Source organism: Chiroxiphia lanceolata, chromosome 4, assembly GCF_009829145.1.
Source record: "Chiroxiphia lanceolata isolate bChiLan1 chromosome 4, bChiLan1.pri, whole genome shotgun sequence".
Classification (NCBI taxonomy): Eukaryota; Metazoa; Chordata; class Aves; order Passeriformes; family Pipridae; genus Chiroxiphia; species Chiroxiphia lanceolata.
The window spans coordinates 58,608,316-58,630,227 of record NC_045640.1 but is presented as its reverse complement, the minus strand read 5'-3'; the positions used below and the strand labels follow the sequence as shown (position 1 = coordinate 58,630,227).

The following is a 21,912-nucleotide window of genomic DNA, read 5'->3' as shown; positions in this document are numbered from 1 at the left end:
CTCCTGCACTCCTCCCACCCTTCCCTCCCCTCTCCAAGGCTGGAAGCGCCCAGGCGAGCCGTGCGGCGGGCAGACCCGGACCGCCCGTGCGGAGTGGGGCAGGGGCTGGCCGGGGGTGAGTCTCGGTCGCCGCTCACCCTCGGTGAGAACGGGAGGAGGCCCCACGAAGCGGTTTTACTCCTTAAATTTGGTGGGAGCAGCGGTTTCACATCGTTTTAAGGAGAGGTATTAAAGCTACCCACGCCCGGCCCCGATCCATCAAACAGTAACGCAGCCCGCAGGTACAGGGTTTTGTGGTTTTATTTAAGTCCCGTTACAGAGCAAGACACCGCCCGGCAGCGCAGAGAGCGGCGCGACCCTCGCCCCGTGCGTCCCGCAGCCTCTGCTAGTGGCCCGGGGAGGCCACCGGGTCATGGACCGCCCCGAACCCGAGAAGTCACCACGTGAACTACATTAGCGAACGGTGACCTGAAATGAAGCTACACCCCGCTGCCATTAGCCAGGGATTGAAAAAGAAGGGGAACGTTACTTTTGCCTCCCTTTTTAAAGGGTGACTTCGTTATTTTCTATGCTGTGGCGGTCTTGAGAATCCTCAGCACTCTCGAGTTTTTGGTTGCTGTTATCTTCAGAGACCTCAGCTGAAACGCGGACCTGGCTTTCCTTGCTTTCCACACTCGGGAGGCTGTCCCCTCTGACAGCAGACTTGCTGTCATCGCCTTCTGCCTCATGGCTGTCGAATTTCTGCCGGCTGTCGTTTTCCATGCTCCGGTCAGGCTGATTGCTGTCCAGCTCGCTGCTGTCCTGCCCGTGGCTCTTGTCAGACCATTCCACACTGATGGCATGCTTCTCCAGGGAGCGGCGGGAAGCAGAATCCTCCCGGGAGAACCCTGTTTGCTGGCTGTCTGCATCCAGGTCGCTCTCATCTTCCACAGTGGCATCATATATGACCTGTGTTAGAGAGCAAAACAAGAGCCACTGTTACTCCTGGGAAATTTATCTATCAACAAGTGCTGCCCTACTGCACTAAAGCTGCTTAGGCTGAGGGGACACTCAAAGCTTGCATGATACATCTCTGCCTGGAAACACTGACTTTTATGGAGTCACATGAACCCTTCACATTATGAGAAACTAACGTTTGATCCTGTCCTCAGATTTCATGTGCGTGAGTACATGATTGCAGTAGTAGTAGTGCATATCTTGCAGCAGCAGGCTACACTCTTGCCTTGGCACCATCAACACCCCCTGATTTGGGGTATCCAGACAAGGGAAAATAGATTCCTTCGCTCATGCCTACTTTCCCCTCACCGATTCTTCTCAAAGCTGACTCCCATAAAAAGACATGTCCCTCTTCAGGTTCACTACCCATTTCCAAAAACATGGAACCAAAAACCACTGCTCAGTGCCGTTTACCTTTTTTGCAGCTTTGCGGAGTTTGATAGACTTCACCAGCGCGGCCTTTGCCCTCATCCTGTAGGCCACGCTGTCGCCTCTGCCGGCGTTGTCTCCCCGGGTGAAAGGGAATGGGGGGAATGGTACAGTTACTGGAATGTCTGTGGGGAAACCCGTGACAACCTCATCGGATTCATCCGTGTCATTGGAATCATTATCATCATCGTCGTTGTCATTCACATCTTCGTGGCTTTTGCTTGACACATCAGGAAAGTGCTGGAAAACGTTTATTATGCATCAGGCAAATGAACACAGATGTGAGATGTGCAGACTAGTATCTGTCCTGCTAGCCCAGGGCTTATGCAGCGGTGGGGAGCTATGTGCAGGCATTTCTTTGAATTCACCTCACCCTGCCTAAGGAGGAGATGCTCTTTAGGGAGAGATGCCACTGCAAGAACTGCACTTGAATGAGGAAAACGATTGTTGCTACACACTGGCTGCCCTGCAGCACTTGACTGACATTGTGTCATTCAGAACACTTACCGGTTCCACTGGGACATCCACGCTTTCTTCTGAAGAGTAAAGGGTCTGAAAGCAACATAAAACTCCCTATTAGTTTGAAAAAGTATGTACAGTAAAGCTGATCAGCATGTTGACTATTCTTTAAGCACTTAATCCTAACTTGTACATCTTGTCATGGAAAGATACTCTCTTTCTCTTCCAGCTAGCTGCCCATACCTGCTGAGGTGATGCCAGGTCAGTCTGTGGGTGCTGCTGACTCTCCCAAGACTGAGAATTCACACGGTCGTGGTGATATCTGTGCAATTGATGGCCTCTGGGGTCCTTTGAGAGACAATAAAGGGGGGGAGATGGAGGTTAATCCACAAAGGATTAGGCAAAGCTACCTGCATCACAACCTCTGTTTTCAGGCAGAGGTGGCATCTGCAATACGTACTCCTTTTGCACAGGATGTGCCCTCAGCTATTCACTGCAGTAGGAAGAGGACTGAGAAACAAGCCATGATGAACATTATAGCCAAACAATACAATACAGAAGATGTGCCTCTCCCATTGGCAGAGCCTGAGGAATTTCAGGTCAGTTTCTCCAGCTTGTTTTTGTTGAGTGGAATTTGGAGTTATATCTAACAATCATTGTTTCTGCTAATTCTCGGTCCTTTTCCCAAGGGTAATTTGTCTCCCTCATCATGAAGGCTCTAAACTAAGAGCAGTAGCTGATTCTCAGAGCACAGAATTGATTTTACATGGGTAGCAGCTGGCAGCGGAGTATAAATCAAATAGCTGTATACAAAATTAAACAGTTCACTTACATCACTCCAAAAAATCATGGGAATTGGATTAAAGCGCTCTTCCAACACCAAATATTGTCATCTGATCCACACTAACAAATGTGGGCTGTAGTAGTTGTGCCATGCTATAGTCCTTTCTCTTTTTAACTGACAACTAACACATTTTTCGTTAAGACAAAAGGTTTGCAGTGCTGGTCCAGAGATAGAACTAATGAAAGTCCTCAACCAGGACACCAGACACAGGAAAAAGTCCATGAAACTGGCTCCTAACAGCCAGGTGAGGACATGCCCTGCAAGCATCTACAATCATAAAACAAGTACCAGGAAATATGTATTAGAGGAAACAAAAAAAAATAATCAAAAAGTATTTATTAAAGATAATTAATAGAAAGACAAAAGGAGCTTACATATTTTTCTTCGGAGCTGGCAGAAATGGCATGCTGCTTGGATTTACTCACCTTGAAGGGAGAAAAGAAAAAGGCATTTATCAGTATTTGTCACTAAGGTGCAAAGAAAATAATACAAGTGATTGGTGATCCACATTTATGATTTACTCACTGGCCATGCAGCAGTGATGCTGATAAGGCATAAACACAGAACTGCCACCTTCATTGTGATGTTTTACCTAGAAAATATTTTGGAACAGTGAGTCAACAAGGCAAAGTGCTACAAAAATGCCATAGGCTTTTCCTTTTTCCCAGTGTACTTCACTGTGCTGAGAACAGCTCCCTGCTATGGATCCTTACTAATTTTTTTCTTTTGTCCTTCATCACCACCGCACACCCAGCTGGTTTGTCATGACTTAGCTACTCAAAAGCTACAATAATTTTTAAGAGGCTCTGAGAAGAGCTGAGCAGTGGTGAGAGTGCACTCACCTTTTCACATTGAGAAGGTGAACTGAATCCTGTCACCTAATGACTTGCACAGACAAAGGAAAAGCTTTGTGATAGACAAAGTGTTACAAATATCAGCTTTGGTTTATCTTCATTCATTTAACGTATTTTTTTTCAGAAGAGACAGCATAAAGCCAACTCAGCTTGGATTCTCTTGTCAGTTATTTTAAAACTAGTTTTCAGGGTTATTAACTTGAGTTTCTGAGTAAAGTCAGTTTCTATGAACATAAACTGCTTTTATTGATAGACCTTTATTTCCCCCTCCAGAAGTCTGAACAAAATAACCTGTGTTTCCAACAAGACATAACGTGAAATATGTGCTTACATTGCAGTTTTAACAATTTAATAAATGACTAATTCCTGCTGAAATTAGGAGAGTGCTGAGCTACAGTAAATTTTGGTGCTTACAGGCCAGTTCCCAGGATACAGAACATCCCTGAGAAATTAAACCAATTCACTGATGAACAAGAGTCATTTAAAACTTTGGTAAATCATAGCAGGAAAAAAAGGCTACTTAGGACATATTTAAAATGCATTAGTAAGGCTGGCCCTGAGACAGGACACTCTACTAGAGGTATTGCAATTTCAAGTTACACAGAGAAGGATGAGTGTCCCATCCATTCAGGATAGTGCAGCACAAACTGTGAGCCTGCCAGAAAAAACAAGGACACTGCCAGGCAGTGGTTACATGAGGGAGAAAGCTTTTTGTGTTCAAGCACCAGCTTTGAGTTTCCAGCACATGATTCAGTGGCAGAGTTTTCAGTAACCTCCTCCTGACATCTATAAGCACGCAGGTTTAAAATTGTCATTATGTATAATACCTTGCATTGCTAAAGCAACCTTGCTCCTATAAAAACCCACCTTTTTCCACAGAGAAACATCAAATGTCCCTGCCCAGTGAAGCAATTTTCAAAGATCTCCTGCTCAATGTTGACATTGCAGCTTGACTAAAGCTGCAGACAGATTAGCACATGTCAGGTAGAAAAAGCAAAAAAATTACCTTCTCTGATGATGGAGGAGTCAGCTGCAGCAAGAGCACTCCTAGTGATCCCAGCAGCAGCTCAAGTCAGTTGGCTCCCAGAAGCTCTGGCTTTCTCCCCTTGTCCCCTGACTGCCTGACATCTCTGACCTTCAGGAATTTAAACCCTGTCCCAAGCACAGCCACCAATCCCCATGTGGCGGAAAAAGATGAGGTCATGAGGCTCCTGGCCACCGTCCTGCCCACATTCTCCTACACTTCCTCTTTGGCTTTGTGGCTTTTGAAGCAAACAAAAACTACTCTATGGTTAAAACATTACTTATGGGCAAGATCATTAACCAGCAGGTCTGTTGAATGCACAGCAGTTGGTATCGTGTAGGAGGGCTTCGGGGCACATCTGTCCTCCTTTTGTTAAAAGGCAGAGCCCAGTTTCCCAGAAACCTTTTGTGCCCTGCTCTGTAGGGAGTAGGAATATGTAATGTGAGCAGGAAGAAAGAAATCTGAACATAAAATTAACCAAAAAGGTGTTAATGCTTTCACAAAGTTGTAGATTTGCTCTCCAGGGCATACATGGTGCAATGGGAATTGCAAATATGGGGCAGAATATTGCCTTTTGTGTTTTTTGGTCTGACCTGGGTAAAAAAAAGTTAATAATATTAGTTGTCTCAATAGGCATTCTACATCCAGAAACTTGTTTGTAAAGATATAGAAGAGCCAGTGATAGTCTAATTATAAAAGATTTGATTTTGAGAAATTCTCACTTCTGTTCCTTTGTGTCCCTTCTTGCTCCTTTCTTAGACGGTTTGGTCAACCTAAAAAAAAAAAAAAAAAAAAAAAGGAGGGGGAAAGCAGCTATAGCTCCAGTTTGAGAAGTGCCATGATTAGCATTGGAAATCAAGGGATTGATTTCATCATGGTATGAAATTCCATGTCTGCTATGGAGCAGGGCATTGGCCCTGCTGATGGGTGACATGTATTCTGGCATTGCCTCACTTGGACAGCCATAGCCTTGGGCAGACTCTGCATCAGCTGGGATGTGCTGTAAGGCTCTGAGACCCTCTTCCATTTGGTGTTTCCTTAAAATGGCAATGAGGTGTCATTCAAACACAGGGAAACATCCCAAACAGCCCTTTCAGAAGGCAGAATATTTATAACTGTTTCAAAGCAGTTATCTTTCTCCTCGTCTCTGATACCCAGCTAATGTTTGCTGTGTCCTTAGTCAAGCAGACAACAGACACCTTGTTGTACCAGCCCATGTTACCAGTTATCCTGTGCTTATTAACACCGTGGCATGTTTAGAAACATCGTGAGAAACATACCCAAGTTAGCACAGCACCTGCCCATCACATGATCACACAGACCTAGCTAATTATATTTTTGAGCTGAGGTCAGCAACAGCTGGAAGTTCAACTTAGTTTACTTAATAGAACCTTCTAATATCCTAGAAGGAGAATGGGATAAAAAGATAGTATATGGTATATCATTAGTAGTTCTGCATGTAAGGATCCATGTGAATGAGGACTATCCTGGCTTTTGTTTTTGGAGCTATGTGACCATTATTATATACTAACTCAGGAAAGACTTTTCAACCAAAAGAAGCCTTCAGTAACTGGGATTTCAGCAGCATGATCTTTTGCAGATTTAGCCAGCTTTACCATCCTCCATCATAGCTGGAGCTCAGTGCTCCTGGAAGCCAGTTAGTTTATTGAAGCTCTTGAATGCAGATACAAGACTCAAGCTGTGAGTGGGTGCTCTTTGGAAGTTTTGGGTTGAGCATAATGTAGTAGCTGATACTATTACTTAGTTACTAGTACAGCTTTAGAAAGGCACTGTTGTTGTCTCCAAGGAACCCCAATTCAGGCCCTTAGGCAGCCGAATACCTTTGATCCCAAACACCAGTCCATCAGTAATAAACTACTTCCATCGGACAGAGCAAGAAACTGAGACAGAGTGAAGCTTGGTGGCTCACACAGATGAATGTGGAACTGGGTGTGCTGGGTCCTGCTCTCCTGTCCACACCCCGGATCAAATTTTAAGCCTTAAAAACCTACTTTCCCTACAAACCATTCATCAAGAGATGCAGAACTGAAAAACAACATATGCTGAAAGATCCTCTAGAGCTGTTTTCTGGCCAAAACCAGCTCTTGCAATCTGCAGAATGGCATATTACTGTCTATCAGACTTTATATTATGTCAAGACATGTAAACAACCTATTCCATCAAGTTCAGCAGCAGTTATCAGTGGTGCTGATGGAGCCATTAGAAACACAGTCTTCTTGCAGTTTGTTAAAGACCTTTCTGTACAAGTCAGTTGTCACTGTGGCTTTTCAAGGCAAATGTTTTGCAAGTACCTGGAACACTTGACTCCCAGCAGAGACACTATGTGACCCCCAGGGAGCAGTTTCTGGCAAACAAATGATATTTCCAGTGTGCTGAGAGATGACTGTTTTTGAATATGCTGCCAAAGCTATATGGTTGATTTTGTAAGAAGTAAGGAACAACATTGATGTTTTGCAGTAATCCAGAAGCAGGATGTGAAGCGACAGTTATTACTAAATGTCTTCATTTATGCAAGGTTAGCCAGTACAGAGCTGTAGTAAATTTAGCACTTGTTTCATGCCCGTCATTGTGTGGTTTTTCGTCCTGTAAATCATTTTGTCTAGCTGAGAAATCCTTTACCTTGGTAGGGGGTAATGCTTCATATCCTGTCAGAGATAAGGAAAAAGCGGGGAACTTTCACCATTTTCACTTCCCACATTGAAATGCCTAATTCTAGAGGGAATGCTTGGCTGCTGGTGGCACAGCAGAAGCAACTTGCTTGAATTTGTACAGGTGGGAGGGCACATGATTTCAGCTTTCAAGAGCTGTCAGGGTCTGTGTGGAGCATGACTGTGACAGGCTGTGATTTGTTCCATGTAGGTGACATTTTCTACTTGTCTATCCTGCCAAACAAAGCTTTTGACCACAAATTCTTCCATCTTGGGCAGTGTTGGAAACATGTGGTTAGGCTGCTCTTTCATGTTGTCCAGAAGCAGTATCAGTGCCTCCCTCTGCAACCTCCAACACCTACCTAAGATCCTGAGCCAAGACATCAGCGCGATGCCCAGAGATATCTCTGGCTGGCGTGGGAAATTCCAGCCTGCCTGCAGTGACCTGTAATGCTCAGTCTTTCAGCGTAGCTGGCTTTTGTTTAGTTTTGTTTATCAAAAAACATGTCTAGAGGTAGACCAGAGCAGCAGCATCTAGATGGCAAAGACTAAGACTGAGAGAGAGAGGTTAATTTCTTCGGTAGCATTAAGAATGTTATCAAGTACTGTTTTACAACTAGAATATCCCAAAGAAAAGCAGACATAGTAAACATGGGTTTCTGTGAAAGACAGATGAAAACTAAAACTTTCTTGCATTGCTACCATAAAATTCTCCTTGGAAACTCAGCGTGTCAGCCAATATAATATATCCCCCAAAGCCCTTACATTGTCCCAATAAAGGCTTAAAAAGTGGTGAAAAACTTACATTCAGCAGTTGATAGACCTCAAAAAAACCCCTTCTGCCTCTTAAATAGACTACACAGACCACCACAGTCTTTGTGTCCAGGCCTAGGAGAGTACTTGGTGTGCAGAAGGGATATATATGGGTGTCAGATCTGTTTGATAAAGAAATTGCAACAGCGATTTGCTCCTTACGTGTGTGAGCAGGACACCTCAGTAACACATGGTTTGCAGCACAACTGTGTATCTTTTGCTTTGCACCACTTAGAGCAATAAAAGGATTTATAGTACCTCAGTTTCCCAGAGCCAACTCTAGCGGTTCCTGGAGGAGTTGCAGAACTAGGCATGACACTGAGCTAGAGCTGCAGTAGGTCATTTATTAGGACAGAACAGAGGCTTTCTGGGAAACAACTCCACTATAAGCTGACAGCATGTTAGAAAGTGCTGGTGTCTGACACACAGCACAGTCTTTTGGTCTGTCCTTAACTCCCTCTCCGTAAAGAGAGCCCACTCACTTGTCTCTGATTTCTGAGACTAGTTGCTACCTGCTCACATTTTCAAATGCTGTTCTAGTAACAGCTTTGGAAAGTGGAAAAAAAAGTAATATTTGAGAAACTGCCATACAGCTGTGGCCCACAAATCCTGGAGGCTGAACATCCCCAGTCAGATCCCAGCTTTCACAGAGGCAAGTGGCTGCTCCTGCTACAGCATAAATACAGTTCAGCTGTCTGTAACTTGCTAGAATGGGTCCTACTAAAGTTTCCTCCCTTGACTGTTACAGCCAATAGAAAACACAATTTTCTGAGATCTTTTTTCTTTCCTGTTGAAATTCATGTGTTTTAATACAGAAGTCAGTGTAGCAGCAGGAATTAAACCAGCACAAAAACATTAGGTTACTTTCAGGTCATCAGAGTGACCAGTGTGAAGAGCAAAACACCAGATATTTCAGTGCTGGGTTTGTGGCTGTGCTGCAGCTCTGAATTGACAGAAAAAGAATAACATTTGTTTCAACTGGAAAATAATAAACACAGTAATAGTCTGAACTACTATTAGAAACAAAACTAGAGAAAGAATATATGGTGTACATCATGTTTTCATAACTGTGCCATTTTTTAATGTATATAACCCTAGAAAAGCAATTTTTTGAGAACAGGGGGATGAGATTTTCCCATCTCAATGGGAGCTGAGCTCAATCTGTTGTCTCTGAAGCTGAACACTGCTGCAGAGATAACGCTCCAGGATGAAGGAAAGCATGCAAGGTGTATGTGCCTAAATCCTCTATATGCTTGTAGGAAAGTTTACCAGCTCAAGGCTCCCAGTGTTAGTGCTGACCGTAATTTGATGGTAGGAAACAGCTTTACAAAAGATTGCTTTTTAGACAAGCTTTGCAAAAACTGTGACAAATTGTTTCCCTCTTCCCTCTACTCAGTTTTCTGTTTCCTATCCTACTGCAAAATTTTCTCCTCACGCTGACAAAGGACACTAATGGAAACATCTGAATATGCAGAATGGGTATGGAAAGAACAGCATCTTCTTGCTCTGCATTGTGAAACTGGTGGAAAATCACAAGATGCCTGTTCTCCCTAGTGCAGGGACTTTTGGCAGGGCACCACAGGAATGATTTTGCACACCCCTCTGCTCGTATCTTCACTAAGCTCTTCTGGTAAAGCACAGAGTCACCCCTTCACTGCAAGAAACAGAACAGATTACAGCATGACAGAGAAGAGTCAGACAGGGAAGATGATGGGCCAGCTCCTCTGCAGTCACCTGTACACTACTTCTGTGTATAACTGAGATGAGCATGACAGAGTCCTAATCGTGTCCTGGGAATCCTTGTTACACAGCAGCCTTGATTTTGCATTCCACATATACCATGTTAAGCCCATGTCATGTTTCCACAAACAGCCACACAAGGATCACAGCACAAGGAGCAGAGAGTCCAGGAAAGGTTGTTACCAATCCCAGAGACAAACCTTTCGCAAGACACACTTTCTGAGTGTCTCCTGGAAGAGGCCAGTGCAAAACAGATAATTTGGAGAGGTGCCGGGCATTACGCAACACAGGATTCCTCCCTGCATATCTGTGGTTATCTGTATACAAAGCATCTTTTCTGCAGCCTGCCCTGACTTTTCTACCTCCAGAAAGTCTTGGGAAGGTGAAGCGTAGGCTGTACAAGCAGTGCAGGACTGCTAGCATGGGTTGTGACCTGTCAACAAACCTGACCACAGACACAGGCTTGGCTATGTACCAGAAACCTTTCAGATTTCACGTGGCTTCAGGTTTTGTTGTGAGCAGTTTTCTTAACTCTCAGTCTAAAGCCATTGTGGTCTGAGGTGAGACGGATGCAGAACTGAGTCAGTGTGAAAGCAAACATGTCCCAGGCACTGTGCACCAGGGTGTAGAGTCCCTGCTGGTAGAGTGGGAGGAAAAACCCATCTGTGGGCCTGATGAAGGGAAATTAAAGAGTTAGGGACTGGACTTGGGGAGGAAATAGTTTGGCCAAGAAGCTGATTTGATTTTGTGGGGAAACCAAAAATCAACAGGCTAGGGTCAAGGCCTCTGCTCTCTCGACTGAGTCATGGACAAATTCCTCACAGCTTGCTCAGGCTTGGAGGTGATGAGGCTGTTTTCCCTCTAAGCCTATCCAAGCAGGAGCTCTGCAGGAACTATGCTTCATTGCAGCAATAATCATTTTGGCTCTGGCTTGGAAAGCCAGGACATCTCCTGCATGTCAGTGTACTTCATTTAATTAGCATTGGGGTAGACACCTCTTGTACAACAAGCAACAAATGTGCCAATGGAACATCAGTCAGACCCAGAAATTCTCCTTGTGTTTTGCATATTAAAATTTTTTAAACTTGAAGAGTTTATTTATGAAATGGGAAGTAGTTTAACTCACACCTGACAGGTATTACCATCAGCAAGTCAAAGGGGATGTTTGCTTAAATGTATAAATTTTTAAAGTAAATAGGGTAAATTGATATACTGAATAATTACATGATGCATAATACAAGTGTCTGAGAAAAAGTAAAAAGGTTTTTTTTCATTAGAAAGGTATCTCCCCCTCCATGTTCAGTCGGTTTTCTTTTCTTTCTCGGCCTCCCTTTTAGCAGGACTGGCATGCAAAAATATTTCATTTTGGACAGTACCAGTGTGTTATCTGCTGAATTGTCAGCTCATGTATGCAGGACAGGTACCCTTAATCCCCCAATTTGTGATGTTCTGGACCAGCCAGTCTCTGACCCTGCTCAGCACCGAGGACCAGCAGCCCAGCAGCCTGTGATAAAAGGGAACTGCACAGAAGCACGCTGAGCTTGGGCAGCCAGGAGGACAGACAGCCTGCTAGGTACAGGAGCACAGCAGCATAAACACTTTGGCAAGTCCCTGCTATCCCTCCTTTGCTTACCAGCTCTCTTTGGAAGGGAGCTGCCCTTTTGGAAATACACAGTTGAGAGATAATCACATCCAGATTTAGGAAATAACATTTTGCACATAATTCATACTGGCTATCTAGACAGATTATTGGTTGAGCGTGTAGCTATAAATTTGGCAGAAAAATGGCAACCTGTGGTTGGCATATGGATGCAAAGCAGGAAGCAAACTGCAGCTATACATTAACTACAGGAAAGGAAAGCCTGAGAAACTGGGTTAATCAGCAGGCTCTAAAGCAAACCGTAAGAAGGGGCAGCTGACAGGGCAACTAAGTCTTGAGCATATGCAGGATGAGGGCTCTTTGCATTAGCAAGAACGTTACCAGCCAATAAATAACAAGCCAGCACTGCTGTTTTGCTCACTGAGTCTTGTTTATCACAAAGAAGTCAAATGACTTCTCCTCACCCATGGAAAATGTGAATACAGAGGATGACAAGCAATTTTGGGAAGCAACATCCGTTCTGTATGGAGAAACTTGATCTGCTATACCCAAAATAGCTGATGTTGAAACACAGACTAGATCTCATCTAAGCAATTGATTACACAAAATGAGGAAGCTTGAGTGTGTGTTGGAGCTGTGTTGGTCTCACCTCAGGCAGCAAGGGCAGTAACAGGGCAGAGACCTGTGGGCTGAGCCAGGTTGGAAAATGCAGATCTAAGGAGGCAGGTTGTCAACAGATAACTCTGTGCCCTCAGCAGGGCTGAAAAGCATTTATCATGGCACCCAGTCCCTGAAGAAAGCACTGTAGGAACTCTGGCACTTGTACCTTCATTGGCACTGACGCAGTCACATCCCACAGGAATCAGTTTACCTGAGCCCTGCAGGATATTCCCATCCTTGACACGTCCTACTTCTGCTCTACCCTTATAGTTGTATATTGACATAGCTACATTATCCAGGCTCCTTGGGTGTGCTAAACCAGGGAAAAGGATTAGTGCAGTGGCTAAAATGAAAACCAGAGCTGGCTGCAGGTCAGCATTCAGCCAGGAAAGCTGCATCAATAAATCACTTCTGCAGAATGGGATCTTCTATATTTACCTTTTGCAAAAAGAAGCTAACTTGCCCCAGGACAGGCTTTGGTACAGTGAGACACTGCAGTGTTTGCTTCCATGCACAGGGTGGCTTGAATTCTACTGACTGAACATTTAAGGCGTAGTTCCATCCCGGGCTGAAAATCTGATCAGAGCAGGCTTTCTGCATTTACTTTGGCTCAGTCACAGCGATACACACACATACAGATGCACATGTATATTGACATACATATGTGCCTACACTTAATATTGTAAATTCCACTTTCAGGATCAAATTAAATTCTGGAGTTCTGAGTCTGATGGAAGTAACACAAAACCCCCTTAAAAATTAACAGCAAAAGAGAGTGCTGGACCACGGCAAGTCCTAGTGAGATTAGTCCTAGTCCCCTGTTTCAGGATTATGTCAGAACAGAAAGAGGAGGGCTTAATTTCAATAAATATCCACAGTCATTGGTGTCTTTTTCACCTCTGCTCCAGGCAAAGAAGCCAGGCTGATGCACTGGGCATTTTTATGTATATCTTCCAGTCTTTCAGATAAGCTGATTCATTCATCTACCTATTTTCTAGGAAGCTGCTGTCATGACAGCAAGCAGTGTGACACAGCTTCAGTCCCATTTGACACAGATTTCTACAAGAGGAAGTACAGGACCAAGTCTCAGGGCAAGAGCGACAGGAGGTGTGCTGAGTGTTAACCATGGCTCTCTTTTGGGCAGTGCAAGGAGCGTCATTGCTGGGATATAACACTGCTGCTTTACAGGCAAGTTACAAGGCATGCTCACTGGCTTGTCAGGAGGTCTTAAGATGATAGAAGTAATGTAGATTTTCCAATTATAAGTAAAAAACCAGTACCATCAAAATAATAAGAAATGTCAACTATCATAGAAAGAATTTTTTTAAGAAGCCTTTCATTTATATTCATGTCTACCGTACCTGCACTTACCACACTGATGTTATAGCATGTGACTATAATAATTTTCAGCAAAGTTAACATTCATTATAGCTCTGATCTTGCAAAGCTACTGTATGGACCCAAGCTTTCTCTTAGCGATTATACACTTATCAGGTCCAGTTATTGGGTAAAGACTATTGGAAATATTTTTTTAAAAAGGAGGCAACTCTAAGTGTTGATGCAATAATAATTTGCTCATTTTCTTTATCATCTCCTGGCTTGATACTGCTCACAAATGAGACAAGGCACAGATGCCTAAGAGATACTAAAAACTCACTCTGAACTCCAATTATGCTAGCATTTCTTCTAACACATTGTTTTCCCATCATTATTGCCATGGAAATCAAGGAAAAATACAGAAGCAAAATAGTAAAGAAAATAAATTAACCTGGCGAAGTAATTGCATTCCCTGGTAGGTTTTAAATATCTTTCTTTAACAGGAAGTCCTCTCCATAGATTTCAGTAGAAAACAGCTATGTGTGCACATACACAAGACTGCACATTGGGGCCTGGGAAAGAGGGCAGCTTTTTTTTATTTACGTGGGCTACACAGATGCTGCAAGTTGAAGCTTAAAACAGCAGGGCTTCTGCCCTTTCACCACCATATGGCCTGCTGACAATTAGCCTGTCTGCTCGGGTTGCTTTTCTTCCTTATTCCATCCCTGCTTAGCAATTAACAGGGGCGAAAGCAAGCCTCTGTGCTCCCTCCTTACATGTTGGAACAGCTGCTTGGGCTATCCAGGGGGACCAGGTCGATACCCAGGAGATCTTTCCTGGAAAACTAACAACTCTACCAGGCCTGAACTTGTAATACAGACAGACTAGAAGAGTCAATCACCTCAGTGTACAGATGATACACACCAGACAAGTGAGGATTTGTGGATTTTTAAAGCTAAAACGGACCATCTTTTACTCTGTCCCACTGCACAAATCAGGCTGGAGGACAAACTTCAGATACTACTGAGCTTATCAGCTTGCATTTGGCCAAATACCATTATTCCTCCTGAACTGGGGTTATTCTGTATTAAAGCTATTTTCCATAAAGTCACATTGATGGACACTAGCTACACCACCCATTTGTAACTCTAAAAATTAAAGTATGCACAGGCTTTGGCTTTCTCATTGTTTTTTATGGGCAAGAGATTATTCTGGGTATTTATACAATTCAGCCATGTATAAACATAGCAGCCTAGCTCACAATTATCAGTTCTATTCCAGCCCTTCCAGTACTGGTATTTACAACTCAGATTCTGATTTTAACTGAGATAACCCTGATGGCAGCGCTGGTGAGGTTTTTCCAGCACCCTTATGCTCCCAGCTAGGAAAGCCTCTCCAGAGCGCTGGCTTGTCACCCTGCTTCAGTTTCAGACTTTGCTGGCCAAAAAGTCTGCTTTATTGTATGGCAAACCTATCTGTAACTTCTAGGGAAACAGGAGTTTCCCCAGCTCAGTTAGGCTCTGTGCACACCTCCTGGCTTTCTGGAAATAAGATTTTTCCTCCCAGTGATCAACTCTGAAAGATGGTCAAAGTAGCTGAACCACTGATGGAAAAATGGATTAGAAAACACACAGGCATTAAAAAAGCTAGAAAGTAGTTCTGGAAGTGACTAGTGACAACATCTGTCCATTTTTCTTTCTCAGTACAATTCTTTGTGCAGGTTGTTCAGCTCTTACTCTCCAGAAAATCTCGTCCTCAACATAGGCCCTACTTTAATAAGCAGCAGGACGGAAATTAGGCTTTCCAATGAAAACAGCTATTGGTTTATTTGTTTGGGTTTTTATTTCAACATACCGATCTCCCTGCAGCCGTTCTAGGAAAGCACAAGAAAAATGTTTCTTCTGTGAAATGTAATTATAATGGCAAATACAAACTGACACACGAGCATGGAGTTATTTTGGGCGATGGTTTGTGCAGCAAAATACTGTGACGAGGTTGGTTTGTCAAACTGAAGGCAGGGCAGACGTCTCCCTCCCTTCCTGTTTAAGCCAGTGGTCTGGGAAGGGCTGCCATAACCTATAATGACGGTTAGCTCACCGAAAGCAACTTGTTTCCCCCAGTCTCTAAATGCAGTTTTCCAAAGGCTGAACATATGCCAGAACATGCACTTGCTTTGTGTCAGTCCTGTGTGACATGGCAAAGCCTGGGCTAATCTCAAATTATATTAAAACTTACCTTAAAAATCCTCTATTCTGACAAACCTGCTGCCTTCCATTACGCAAAGGGAGCCTACAAGAAATCTGGAGAGGAATTGTTTACGAAATGTAGTAGTGATAGGACAAGGGGGAATGGTTTTAAACTGACAGAGGGCAGGTTTAGATTGGATATTAGGGAGAAATTCTTTACTGTGAGTTGGTGAGGCTCTTGCACATGTTGCCCAGAGAAGTTATGAATGCCGCATCCCTGGAAGTGTTCAAGGCCAGGTTGGATGGGGCCCTGAGCAACCTGGTCTAGCAGAATGTATCCCTATCCATGGCAGGGGGTTGGAACTAGATGATCTTTAAGGTCCCTTCCAACCCAAACCATTCTATGATGCTATATACTTTCTCATACAGAACTCATACAGATGTGGAATATTCTTTAAAAGTCAAAGAAATCACTCAAACTTTCTGCTGCAAAAGCATTTCCTAACTTCCTAAGAACTTGACCAAACATGGGGCCTTTTTCACATTTCGCTGTGTATTCACAATTGCTCTTTGGGTGGCAAAGCACTGAAACCTGCTGAGCCCCAGGAGCTGTTGAGAGAAATGGAGTGTGGCACAATGTGGCTGTAGGGCTGCAGCCTAGGAAAGCACTGGTGAGGCACCTCCTGGCTGGAGGTCACTTTACACAGATGGGTAATTCCCTGCAACATGTCCTCACACGCAAAACATATAATCCAAGATGGAAACAGAGGACTGAAATAACAAATGGTTTGCTTTCCCCTGCTCTCCAGACAAGGTCAACCATTAAACATAAATGAGAAACTACATTCTGTCAGTGAAAAGCCTCACTAGTGTAAGTAGGCATTCACTTTATGAACTTGTTGGTATCTGGGCTCAAACAGTCATTACTATAAGTCTTTCTGAGCTAGAAACCTTGAAAAACATCAGCCACTTTCTACCTTATCTTCTTTATTCACTGCAGGAATATGCAAGTAAATACTCTGGCCTCCATCCATATGACCAGACACTGCAGCACAAGCGACATGGCTGAATAAATCACCGGGCAAAATCAGGCAACAATATCACACAAGCAAACTTCTCACATCCTGTGTAGTGAAGAGAACCAAGGCTGGTCTGGCAGGAGCCACATGGGAGCAATACCCGTTTGCCTGAGGTCTGCTCTCCCCTCGCACTTGGACATAGCAGTGCATTGCTGTGCCCTCTCCTATCTCTGCAGAGTCTGTCTGGCTGTCCCTCTGTGCTGTCAGGGCCCAGGGGTTCCAGGCAGACCTGCATATCTTGGTGAGAAATGTGACGAGCAGCAGCCAGACTGTCACTGCCAGGGAGGTGGCAAAGCAACCTAGGGGCATAAAATGGTGCTCCTCCCAACAGTCAAGACATATAATAGGAGGAATAAACAAGAGGAGTTAGAGATGTACATGCCAACAGGACTATGATATTATTGGCATTGCAGAGGCTTGGTGGGACTGCTCCTGTGAGTGGAGTATTGGAAGGAAGAATACAGGCTTTTTAGGAAGGACAGGCAGGGGAGATGGGAAGGAGGTGTTCCCCTCTACATCAGTGATCAGCTGGAGTGCATGGAGCTCTTCCTGGGGATGGATGAGCTGACCAAGAGCTTATGGGTCAGGATTAAAGGGAGAGCAGAAACAGGTGACATAATGGGGGTCTGCAACAGGCTGCTTGACCAGGAAGACAAAGTGGATGAAGTCCCTATAAGACCTACCTCACATTAACAAGCCCTGGTCATTATGAGGGACTTCAACAACCCCCCATATCTGTCAGAGACAGACAAGCAATCCAGGAAGTTCTTAGAATGCATTGATAACTTCCTTCTCCAAGTGATAGAGGAGCTAACGAGAAGAAGTGCTATGCTGGATCTTGTTCTCACCAACAAGAAGGGGCTGGTGGAGAATGTGAAGCTCAAGGGCAGCCTTGGTTACAGTGACCATGAGGCAGGGGGAGTTCCAAATCTTTAGGGCAATGAGGAGAGTGCACAGCAAACTCACTACCCTGGACTTTAAGAGAGCAATCTTCGGCCTCTTTGGGGATCTGCTAGGTAGAATACCATGGGATATAGCCCTGGAGGGAAGAGGGGCCCAAGAAAGCTGGTTAATATTCAAGAATGACCTCCTCTAAGCTCAGGAGTGATGCATCCCAAGAAAGAAGTAGTCAGGCAAAGATGCCAAGTGGTCTGCATGGATGAACAGGGTGCTCCTAGGCAAACTAAAACACAAAAAGGAAGCCTACAGAGAGTGGAGACAGGGACAGGGAGACTGTGAGGAAAAGAGGGAATGGCTTTATACTGAAAGAGGGCAGATTTAGATTGGATATTAGGAAGAAATTCTTTACTGTGAGGGTGGTGAGGCACTGGCACAGGTTGCCCAGAGAAATTGTGGAAACCCCATCCCTGGAAGCATTCAAGGTCGAATTGGATGGGGCTTTGAGCAACCTGGTCTGGTGATCAGTGTCGTTGCCTATAGCAGAAGGTTTGAACTAGATGATCTTTAAAGTTTCTTCCAACCCAAACCATTCTATAATTCTGAGTTAGAAGGCTATAGCAGCACCCATACAAGTAGTATATGTACATAGCATTTATTTTTAAAATTAATTTTCTAGGTATCAGAAGATATCTAGATACCTGTCAGAAGGTATCCCAGGAAGGTGTTTATTAAGAAGGGAAGTTGGAAATAAGATTAAATATTTTGATTTCAAGGCCACTTGACAAAATCAGATACCTTTCAGGTATCTGAAAGGTGTCCCCTTCACAATGTCTTAGCCCATTCAGTCTGGTGACTTACTCTGTAACAACACAACATTGACAGCTATGGCTCAGCAAGGATTTTCCCAGAGACTTGACACTTGCAGCAAGCATTTAGTACTGGATTACTCTTCTTGCTCTGTTTGTGAAGCCTGTGACAGGTCTAGCCTTGCATCAGGAGCAGATGTCAGGGACAGAGATGCTGAGACTGTTACAGCCAATGCACAGCCCTACAGTCCTGAAACACCATCAGGGGGCTGCTGCTGTACGCAGATGCCCTCTTACCCCCTCATATTCTGGCCACCGGTGACTGGGCAAGTGCCAGTGAGCTGTGCACAGCCTGAGGCACCAGACACATTTCACTCTTGTCTGCCAGCACAAACCTGCAAGGAAAATCTAATCACAAGCCTGTAAGTCACTTCCTTAGCCTCACGCATGAGGCACCAAATCCTAAGCCAGCCCCAGTACTTGGCAAGGCTTCCAGGTCCTGCTGCATTTTGCACTGGCTCAAGCAGGGTGCTGACAGCAGAGGATGAATCCATTAACACCCAGGGTCGTGGTGGCCTAGGTGGTCCTTGTCTGGGCAAGTGGATAATGCAGGCAAGCAGGTTCAAGGAGGATGAGGGTGCTTGGCATAGCATGGATTTAGCATTGACCTGGTACTGACAGTGATTACTGGGATTGCTGTGGGGTCACAATCAGGAGTGCTTCTCCCCATGACCAGTCAGGATGTAGAAAAAGGGGTTTCCTAAGGAAAAACAATCGGGGAAAGGCACAGAGAATTTGTCAGGCCAATCACTGAGCCAACCAGCTCACAGGGAGGTGGTTTAAGCCAACCACTGCGTGCATGTGCCTCGTGGACCCCCATCCATGGGCTCTGTTTGCTTGAAGCCTGTTGAAGGTACACATCTCTCAGACCAAACACCTGTTACATCTGCAGGCTTTGGAGAATCAGTGTGGCTGTCAGAAGGAGCTGAGGTCCAAATTGCCCCTTTGTGTTTCAAACACAAACTCAAAGCTGTGACAGACTGCTTTGTTTCGGTAACAGGTACAGCTGTTAAGCTGGGATTTTCCAGCAGCTTTCCAATGCCAGCCTGGTGATTTATGAATCATGTTCTGTCTTTCACATCAGCATCAATCCCTGCAGCAAAGGGTATTAAAGTTCACTGTTTCTCACCATAATGAGAGCAGGCTCCGGGCTGAGCAGTGCTCTACTCTTCAAAAAAAGTGGAAGATGCTCACACCAGTCACTGGAGAACATCTCTCCAGTACAAGCTTTGCCTTCCTGGGGATCTTTAATGACAGCTCACTATTACAAGGCAAGAACAACCCCAAGCAAAAGTCTCTCTCAAGGACACAAACACTGAGTATCCAAGTGTTAGAAGAACACAAGTAGCTATCAGTAAGTACTTGTGAATGAACTGAATTGAATTCTACCAGCACTTTGCTGCATACACTGCAAACTAATTCCTTTATGATTTCTGCAAGAAGGGAAGGTAAATGGAGTGAGCCATGCTACATACCTTAACAAAACCTTCCCCTCATGCCTGGCATGCTGACAGGTCACTGGCCCTTACAAAGGGTCAGAGCCTGTGGCAGGCTCTGGAAATACAGACTCTATGTGTAGAAAGAGTAAGAAACAACATCATCATTGCCCCTCTGATACAAGTCACACCAAGGGATTGGTTAGCAACAGTGGAGCATCAAAGAGAAGGAAAACAAGCAAAATACCTCTTTTTTTGCCAGCTGTTTCACATGTCCAGAAGGCACATCACAGTAGCTGCTCTAGGTACTTGGGCTGTCACCTGTCCCACACTGAGCTGATTACATCTCAGGGCTTTATCTACCCTTGAAGAGGTTAGCTTTTGACCTGTGCCCTTAGACCCCTTACATCTCTGAGCCCTTAAAAACCTTTTCCATGTTCCTCATGGCTACTGGAAATCTTTTGCAAACCCTGAGAAGCAGAACAGCTGTTTTGAAAGCAGCCTGATAGAGTAAGTCCATGACAGAACCCTGCACTCCTCTGTCTCCTGAGTCCACCATCCCTAGGAAGGAGTCCCCTTCCTTTCCCCAATACAGTGTCCTGGATAAGGCCCTGACATGAAGCTGTGTACTAGTCACTTCATCCCTGACAGCATGGTCTTTGAACAAGAGAGAAACCAAGTCTAACATCAGCTACTGCTAAGGCTTTTGTACCATGAGGCTGAAGTATTTTATTGCTGTCATTAAAAATCCAGAGATTTGATCTCACTGGTGTCCTAATGCATACCTTGTTAACTTAATCTCATTTTCCTAGTTAGTCATGAACTCCCAGACTGCATTCATGCCTTTAAACAAACAGGATTTTCAGGGAGTAAGTGTGGTGCACAGCTTGCTGCTGCCAAACCCAGCTGGTACCTTCCGCTTCCATTAGGTGTGCCAGAGCAGGCTGCCCAGAGAGCACGACCCAGGACAGTGTCTGGCCACAGACCTCAGTCCCTGGGGCATCAGTGCCCTGATTTTGTCATCCTGGAAGTGGATGCAGCAGCCAGTGCAGAGAGGGTGAAATCTTTTCCCTCACCACAAAACTCTGCCGGATGACACAGATGCCCCCCCAATTCCCCTCCACATCCCCATGTGGAGAAACACAAGCCCACACCCCAACAAACACCTCCACCTACCAACTCGGGGGAGGTTTCTATAGCTCTGCATCCTCAGGCCTGGGCACTGTTTGAGTTGCATGGAGAAAAGGCCCAGTTGTGTTTTTCCAGTGACTATAGCGATGCTCTGCTCTTTTCTGGGGTCTGGCTTTTTGTTTTAAGTGGCCCAGAGCCAGGTAGCACTAGTTAAGCAACAGCAAAACAGTTCTGGTATAGCACAGTCCCTGTTAAAATCTTACTCCTGGCTCAGCGAACAGGAAACTAAAACTTAACTACCTCCCTTGAGCGCACACACGTCCACAAAGCCCCTTTTGTAGGACACACTGGTCAGGGCAGGCAGGACAATATGGATGCAGGAGGAAGCATACAGAGAGAGGGTGTGCAGGGTGGCAACAGAGAGTGGAGACATCCTCTGCTGCTGGGAGAGGGTAAGAACATGTTAGACCTTGTGTATCATAGCATCTCACCTTAAACACACTTAGTACCCCCCATAGCCCCAGTTGATGACTCAGGGAGAGGGCACCCAGGGCGGTCAGAGATCACTTTTTCCCAAGGAGAAAGGCAAGAATTTCCTGGCACTCATTCATTTCCAGGAGCACTTACTCATTGCTGGGAAGTGCTGAGAGCAGCAGCTGTTCCCCAGTTCTTGCACAGAAAGTCCCATTTTGCCCCTGGACATGTGTCAGAGCTGCTTTCCAGTGACCAAAGGAAGCCCAGGAGAGCTGGGAGGCAGCAGCAGTCACTGGGTCCGAACCAGGGGACAAAATCATCATCTGACTGTGACTCACCTCAAGCAACCTTGCTTCAGGCAATTAGCTTGGAGGCTGACATACCTATCTGTTAGTGATTTACATCCAGAATACCTTAACCTTTGTGCATAGGAAA

General features: G+C 44.8%; 1 protein-coding gene across 1 annotated transcript; it reads right to left on the bottom strand.

The window, feature by feature from the left end:
* Positions 1–282: 282 nt before the first annotated feature.
* Positions 283–4,811, bottom strand: SPP1 (secreted phosphoprotein 1). Its single transcript, XM_032684829.1, has 7 exons — positions 4,589–4,811; positions 3,254–3,320; positions 3,103–3,153; positions 2,128–2,232; positions 1,933–1,977; positions 1,411–1,665; positions 283–948 (listed from the first exon to the last, which is right to left on the bottom strand). The coding sequence occupies exons 2-7, from the start codon at positions 3,305–3,307 to the stop codon at positions 544–546; spliced, it is 915 nt and encodes a 304-aa protein (XP_032540720.1). The 5' UTR covers positions 3,308–3,320; positions 4,589–4,811; the 3' UTR covers positions 283–543.
* Between the last annotated feature and the right edge of the window lie 17,101 nt (positions 4,812–21,912).